Source organism: Dipodomys spectabilis, unplaced genomic scaffold (assembly GCF_019054845.1).
Source record: "Dipodomys spectabilis isolate Male_0828 unplaced genomic scaffold, ASM1905484v1 ptg000098l, whole genome shotgun sequence".
In the NCBI taxonomy this organism is placed as follows: Eukaryota; Metazoa; Chordata; class Mammalia; order Rodentia; family Heteromyidae; genus Dipodomys; species Dipodomys spectabilis.
The window spans coordinates 16,264,363-16,272,454 of record NW_024870775.1 but is presented as its reverse complement, the minus strand read 5'-3'; the positions used below and the strand labels follow the sequence as shown (position 1 = coordinate 16,272,454).

Here is an 8,092-nt window from a genome sequence, read left to right as displayed (position 1 = left end):
CACTTCCATCCAGCCTTCTATTCTCCTTGCTGGTACAGGATATTCATTTAGGAAAATCTAGTCATACAGTTGACATTTTAAATTGGCACGAAATCAAACACACGTACTATATTTACATATACACATATTGAAAAGAGGAAGCATAAGCATTATTAACTGCTTAGGAATTGACAAATAGTGTGAAAAAGTCATATAAATACACACCCTGAAGAAATACAAGCCTGTTGTCCCAATTCCATGGGGGGAACGATTTGCAGACTCATCTTAGTCAGCTTCCAATTCAGAAGTGGAGACGTTTCCAGTCTGGGCAGGTCTGGGAGGAGAGGAAGCAGAGCCTGGCCCATTTATGCAAAGTCACTGTGACCTTGTCAGCATTGGGGGATAGCTAACACTACATTTTGCTGCTTAGTACATGCACTGGGATTTGATTTTTGTTTCTTTTGTAATATGTCAATTTAAAACTTCAGATCCTATGTTAGGTACTGGTGGCTCATGCCTGTAATTCCAGCTACTCAGAAAGCTGATTTTTTGAGGATCATTGTTCAAAGCCAGATCAGGACAGAAAAGTCCATGGAATTCTTATCCCCAGACAACCACCAAAATGTTAAAAGTAGAGATGTAGCTTAGGCTTAAGCAAAAAATTAAGACCTAGTGTCCAGATCCTGTGTTCAAGCCCCAGGATGGGCACAAAAACAAAATAAAAAAATTTCACCTTAGATCCTAGCACATCTTTAATTTTGCAGCAGCAATTTGTTGACTGCTTTGTGTAGCTGATGTACCATCTTGGTTTTAGTGATAGGACCACTAGCCCTCAAGTGTTGTAGTATTATATTTCATGCATCTATTTGTCCAAGGGAGGATGGTGTGGTTGCCCAAGAAAGGCATGGGAGAGATTTAAAAAATAAAGATTTTGCCACTCAGGAGGCTGAGATCTGAAGATTATGGTTCAAAGCCAGTCCAGAGTAGGAAAGTCCATGAGAGTCTTTATCTCCAAATAACCAACAAAAAGCCAGAAGTGGAGAGGTGGTTCAAGTGGTGCCAAGCTTGAGTGAAAAAGCTAAGGGACAGTGCCCAGACCCTGTGTTTAAACCTCAGGTGAGAGGCGGGGGGGAGGGGCTGGGAAGGTGGCTCAGTGGTAGAGCGCTTGCATGCATGAGGACCTGTGTTTGATTCCTCAGTACCACATAAGCAAAAAAAGAAAAAAGCCGGAAGTGGCACTGTGGCTCAAGTGGTAGAGCACTATCCTTGAGCTGAAGAGCTGAGGGACAGCTCCCAGGCCCAGGCCCAGAGTTCAGGCCCCATGACCAGACCCAAAGAAAGAGAAAGGGAGGGAGAAAGGAAAGAAGAGAGGGAAGGAGGGAAGGAGGGAGAGAGGGAAGGTCTTTACAGTATGAGATGTTCCTTATTGTGAAACTCCTTGAAATGCTTTTTATGAGTGGATCTCAAAGACGTGTGATTATTTGTGGAAACTAGGAAGCTAAGGGGAATGCTCATTTTTCATTTAGTGGTACACTTAGGCTCTGTTAGATTCATGAACTCTTTTTTCTGTCTTTCGCTAATGAATTAATCTTAGATGACTGTCACAGAACAGTAAATGTGCTTCCAACAGCATGGCCACAATTAAATCAGACATTGGTTATACTACTATGTTTTTTAAAGTCATAGAAACGTTTCTGTTTCAGTGTTCAGTAGTAAAGAACTTGAGTAATATACTTAAAGTCCTGGGTTAAATTTCTAGCCAAAATAAAAAGGAAGGCAGGAAAGAAAATAACCCCTGGACAAGTTGTCGTAATACCAGTCCCTCCTTGTTTATTGCAAACAGTGAGAAATTTTGTCCAAATACCTTTGTCTTTTCCCGAGACACAAATTACAGGTTTCTGAAGTGAGGGTTTGTCTGATGTATACCTGTGTTCTTTTCCCAGGTGAAGTGGAGGTTCCAGATCCAAATGACCCTTTAGGACAACCCGATGGACAGGACAGTCCCAGTCCTACTCTGAAAGGTAAGCTGGGAAGAGCAGATGCTCTTTTCATATTTCCAGACTTGTCATGTCACATGATTTGCCTCTTAGGGCTGGACCTTCTTAATCTCATGGTTGGTGGGTTGGACAATGCAGCCCTCTGTCTATGGACCTGAGGATGATTCCCCTCCCCGGCTTCCTGTGTCTCTTGATGGTGGCTGGGGTATTGGGTGTTGATTGGGACTTGTCAGAAGGACTTGTCAGAGGTGGCTGATACAAGGATAAAGGCCTGAGTGGAGCCTCTTTTCTTAGCCACTAAGTACCTGTTGGTAAGCACCAGTCTTATTTCTTCTTCTCAATGAAATAGTCCAGAGGTGTGAAGGTATGTGAGGTGGCCAGGTCTCTCCTCTACTCTGGGAGTGCACTCTTTCTATCATGTCCTACTGGCTAATTACTCCCTAAGGGCAGAGTTGATAGAGCAAGCTAAGCCAAGCTGGGCAGATGTGGACCAACCACGTGAGGAAGTGCCACCAGTCCTAGTTTGCGCACGGTCAGTGTGTATTTCTGAGTTGTCTCAGTCAGCATGGGCCAGCATGATGAGATCCCATACACTGGGTGATTGGAATAGGAAGCATTTATCTTTTCCTAGTTCTGAAGGCCAGAAGCCCAAGATAAAGGAACTGGTGTAGTTGGCTCCTTGAGGGGGCCCTTGTACGCATTCTTACTATCCTCACATGAGGGACTGACAGGAAGCTCCTTTGGGCCTCGGCGAAGCCCAGTTACCTCCTTCATGGAGATCATGGAGGGCTACAGATGCTTGGGCCAGTCACTTTCTGGCAGAGCAGTCAATTTATTCTGTTCTCTCCATAGCTGGTGCTGAACTCCACAGCAGTTAGCCTGTCTCTTTTCCCTCTCCCTCTCTCTCTTTGGTGCTACTTTGCTTTTTCAATCACTGCTGATATTCTGCCACTTAAGACATGCCTCCAGTCAAACGTTTCTGCTGGTTTGTTGAAGATAAAGACTCATGAGCTTTTCTGCCTTGTCTAGCTTTGAACTGAGATCTTCAGATCTCAGCCTCCTAAACAGCTAGGATTACAGGTCTGAGTACCTGGCTCCACAGTGTTTTCTAAGCCTTGGAACCTTTAGGAACTGCTAAATTTGCTTCAGTAGCCTGTTTACTTCTAGGTTCCTGCCAAGGCTATGTCTCCTGAGTGTTAGAGCAGTTATGACTGACATTGATCTGGCAACTTAAGGTGTCACTTTATGTCCTGACAGGGTTTCTTGGCATGATGCTTCTTATATCTTTGTCTGCTTTTTCTTCCTACCACAGATTAGGTGATTTATGACAAGTAAAGGTTTCTTTGGCTTATGGTTGTGGAGGTTGGAAGTCCAAGAGCTTAGAGCTGGTATCTGGTGATATCTTCTTGCTACATCATAACTTGGTGAGGGCCTCACGTGCTGAGGTAGAGCTGTGCCAGATCAGGTCTCTTCCTCTTTGTATAAAATCACCAGTGCCATCAGGGGGTCCTCACCTACTTGACCCCATTTAACCTTAATGACTCCCAAGGTCTCACTTCCGTGCTATCCACGTGTGACTTTGGGAGTTCAGTTTCCACACCATGAAATTTGAATGACATACTCAAAACATAGCACCACAGCCATAGCCAGTGCTTGTTGTCTGTGCAAGGCCAGCTGCGCTGTTTTGTTTTTGTGTCAGTACTAAGGCTTAAATTCAGGGCCTCATACTCTAACTTGACTTTTTCCACCCAAGGCCATACCTCTACTTCTGGCTTTTTGCTGATTAATTAGAGAAAAATGTCTCTCAGATTTGTCAACTGTGGCTTTGAACTGGGATTCTCAGACCTCAGCCTCCTGAGTAACTAGAATTGTAGGTGTGAGCCACTCATACTTGGCTTGTTTTGCATTGGGGTGCTGGGGTAGAATCCAGGGGTGTGTGTTCTACCATTGAGCTGCACTCCAACCCAGACCTATTCAGGTGAGATGTACCATTGGTGCCTGGCATTCAGAGACTTCTTGGAGAGGCTTTTGTCCTCTCTAAGATATTGATGAGCACATGTTACTTACTCCCTTTTCAGCCCAGATGTACTGACTATGTTGCTCTTTACAGATCTGCTAGGTATACAATGGTAGTTTTATTAGGAGAAGAATGCTGGGCACATCTAGCGGTTCTGCTCTCTGTCTGTGGGAGCGTCACTTGATGTGTGTGAGCTGATGGCTTCATGAGCAGCCTCAGACACACATTTCCTGAGAAAGGACAGTTAAATTTGTTGTTTTGTTGTTGTGCTAGTACTGGGGCTTCAACTCAGGACCTCGCACTCTTGCTTTACTTTGTCTCTTAAGGCTGAGTCTCTGCCACTTGAGCCATACCTCCACTTCAGATTTTTGCTGGTTAGTTGCAGATAAAGAGTCACATGGACTTTTCTGCCCAAGTTGCCTTTAAACCAAGATCCTCATCTCAATCTTCTGAGAAGCTAAGATTTACAGGCATGAGCTGTCAGCTCCTGGCAATAGTTTTGTTTTCTGTTTTGTTTTTGTGTTTTCTTCTGATACTAGGCTTTGAACTCAGGGCCTCAAAGTTTCTCACCTTACCTGCTTGGTTGGTACTCTACTACCTAGACCAAGCGCCCCTTCTCTCCCCCCTCCCCCGCCCCTCCCCTGCGTGCTAGCTTTGAACATTAATCTTCTGCCTCTCCGTCTTCAGATTAGTTTGAATTACAGACTAGAACCATCAGTGGTAAGTTTTTGGGGTACTGATCCTAGAACTCAGGACCTGGGCGCCCAAAGCTTCTTTTGCTCAAGACTAGCAACACAGATCCATTTCTGGGTTTTCTGGAAATTTAGTGGAAATAAGAGTCTCAAAGACCTTCCTGTTCAGGTTAGCTTCAAAGCACGATCATCAGATAACAAACAGCCTCCTGAGTAGCTAGAATTATCCTATCAGTGTTTTTGAGGATTGGATGCCCATCTCATTCCACAAGCCTGCAGATGGCCTATAGATACTGGTCATTCCTCTATGGTGACTGAGCATGTCCTCTGCTTTGTGTGACGGGAGAGACCTGGTAATTTGAGGGGAAACTATTAGGTTAATATGATTTTATTTAATGGTGATTAGCCTGAAGGAAGGAGCCAGTTTGTAGGGAGCAGGAAGAAAAGGTGGCATCCTGATTTGTGCTGAGATCTGAAGTACAGACATTGTCTGGTGAAGCAGTTATGGAAATATTAGGGAAAAGGGCCTGAGGAACTAGGTGCTGAAGGGAAGTAGTCTGGATTATTGGATGGTGGTCATAGAAATCAGTAGAAGCTGACCTATGCTCCTCAAGACACTAGCCACCAACTAAATGTAGCTCTTTAAGTTTGTCAGTTAAAATAAAATTCAGATTCAGGCTCTGGTGACTCACATCTGTAATCCTAACTACTCAGGAGGCTGAGACATCAGGATCTCAGCACCTGAGACTCTTTTCTCCAATTAGGCAGCAGAAAGGCAGAAGTGGAATGCCTTGAACAAAATTGCCAAGGGAAAGCACAGGGCCCTGAGTCAAGCCCCAGACTGGCATAAATAAACAAACAAAACAATTAAAGATTCAGTTACTCTGTCCTGGTATGGCTGCTGGCTCCCAGGATAGGTAGCACAGTTTTAGAACATTCTAGCTCACAGGAAGTCCTGTCTGGCCAGTCCTGGAACACATTATGCACTGCTTTTTAGGCACAGGATAATTTGTGTTTTATGGGTGTTTTTTGAAGGTGCCTGGCCTGGAACATGATAGGCTTGAATTCCCTCAGTGAGAAGCCAGCATTGGAGGAAGGCTAGGGGTGGAGCCGAGGACCATGTGGTCACAGTAACAGTGTAAAATTCTGCTCACAACCGTCTGTACAACTCTGATACTTACTTGAAAATGAAGTATGTTACTTTACTTGAAAATAGAGTATATTACGAACTTCTCAGCTCCAGGGTGAGCTAAAGGATGTGGGGCTTCCCTGTTGGGATAGAACTGTGTGGCAGGAAGAGGGATATACATAAATTTAGTGATCAGGAGTAAGCACAGAGAAGCAAGACATCTAGGACTCACCTAACAGAAGTGGCATTTACTTACCTTAGTGAAGAAAAATATCAAAAATTTTATAGAAATTTTTAGTCTCATCCAGCTACAAGCTCCAGGCACTTTATAAGGCTTCCCCTTTGATAGTTTCTTTGCTTATCTGGGACTTGATTGCTTCTTGCCCTTTTTTTCCCTTCTGGTAACCTACAAATGATTGGGTTAAAATGCATGTGTGTACATCAGTCCTTTTGCAGGGCTGGGAGAAGTTTTTAATCAGAGTTTGGAGGCTTGCCTAAGGGCTTCCCCAGGGCACAGAAACACTGATTGCAGAAGGCAACCTGTCAAGCCACCCTGGAAAGGAGCAAGCGTGTGTACGTGCTACGACACATCCTTGCAATGACAATATGGCTGAATGAACATACTACATGATCAGCTTGCAGGAAGATAGGAGGGTGGTGTTATCATGCTGTAGGCTGGTTTTGGGGGAGATACTGTTCTGGCCCAGGCTCCAGATAGGAAGGATGAAAGATCTTGCTTCTTAGCTCACAAGCCAGCACCTGGAAGTAGTGGCTGGTGCTGGTGCCATTCTGACTCTTAGAATTATGATTACTGGTGGATCCCTGAGTTTCCCAGTGTCAAGACTTCAGACCCTTGAGGATCTATAGTAAACTGCCTCTCAGGAGACTCTGTAGCTCTAGGATTTTAGCTCTTCCCTCAATCTGACTTTCTGATTCTGGTGTGTGTGTGTGTGTGTGTGTGTGTGTGTGTGTGTGTGTGTGTGTGTGTGTGTGTGTGTGTGTGTGTGTGTGTGTGTCCTAGGTGATGGCTCTTGTGCAAAAGACAACGCACTACACTCTTCCTTTCTCCTTCCTTTCCAATCTCAAACTGTATACCATCAGGGAAGGGAGGACTTAGCCTGGCCAATCCCACACTCAGTACTCCTCTCTCAACTTACTGGACTGCAGCTCTTTGCCACATGTAGTTCAAACTAGATATGTAAGTAAATAGCTGAGCAAATTGTATTAGCATTTTCTTTAGTCATAATTTGTGATATGCAGACGTCTCTAAACTACAAGCAGGTAAAATCAACCTTTGGGTCAGTCTATCTGTTGTGACCAGGAAAGTTTGCCTTGGTCCCAAGAAAGTAAAATCTGACAGTTAGGTATGCAGTGGTTTTGTTCTAATGTGTACTGTGACAATATTTATTTGCTTATTTACTTATTTTGGCGCCAGGGCTTTGCACTCTTCCTTGCCTTCTTTGCTTAAGGGTTGTGGTCTATCATTTCTGGCTTTTTGAGAGTTAATTGGAGATGAAAGTTTCATGGACATTTCTGCCTAGGCTGGCTTTGAACCATGAGTTTCAGATCTCTGTCTCCTGAGTAACTGGGATATAGCTGTCAGTATTACACTCCTATGCTACTATTTAGCACATAACATAGGTCACTGGCCTCCCATATTTGTGGGTTTCAAATCCAGGGATTCAATCAACTATATATTGAAAATATTTTTAAAATGTGTCTACTGAACAAGTATAAACAAGCATAAATGCCACACTTGGCATTCCCTAAGCAATACAGTATAACAATGGTAGCAGTATTTGCACCGTTAGGTGTTTCAAGTTATTGAGAGATAGTACACAGGAATATGTACTTGGGTTAGATACAGATATGATGACGTTTTATGTAAGGAACTTGATTTGAGCATCTGTGGGAGGTCCTAGAATCAATCTCCTGCAGATTCAAGGGCTGCTTTTCTGACTTACCTAGGGTGAGGAGCAGAGAAAGAGGTAGGTAAGGGAAGGTTTCAGAGCACACAGCCTATGTAGACGAGGAAGCGACCACCAAGCATGTTGGTTTACAGATGAAATGTTTGCTGTAAATTTCCACATAGCAGAGTGCTATCATCAGGACTGAAGCAGTTTTAGGACCCCAGTTATAGCATAGTTAATACATGAATAAATGCTTGGAATTTTATGTTCCCTGTTCTATCAGACATCACTATATGTGTGCATTCATATGTTCCATTTATTACTATTACTTTACTTACAAAAGCCTTCATTTCACCTAGAAACCATTT

At 43.7% G+C, this 8,092-nt stretch overlaps 1 protein-coding gene across 1 annotated transcript in view; it reads left to right on the top strand.

Moving 5' to 3' along the window:
* The first annotated feature begins 1,897 nt into the window (after positions 1-1,897).
* Positions 1,898-8,092, top strand: part of Ror2 (receptor tyrosine kinase like orphan receptor 2) — a 44,982-nt gene continuing 38,787 nt past the window's right edge. Inside the window, exon 1 of the mRNA XM_042686802.1 lies at positions 1,898-2,000. Within this exon, the coding sequence (XP_042542736.1) occupies positions 1,898-2,000 (103 nt within the window). The remainder of the gene's footprint in view (positions 2,001-8,092) is intronic.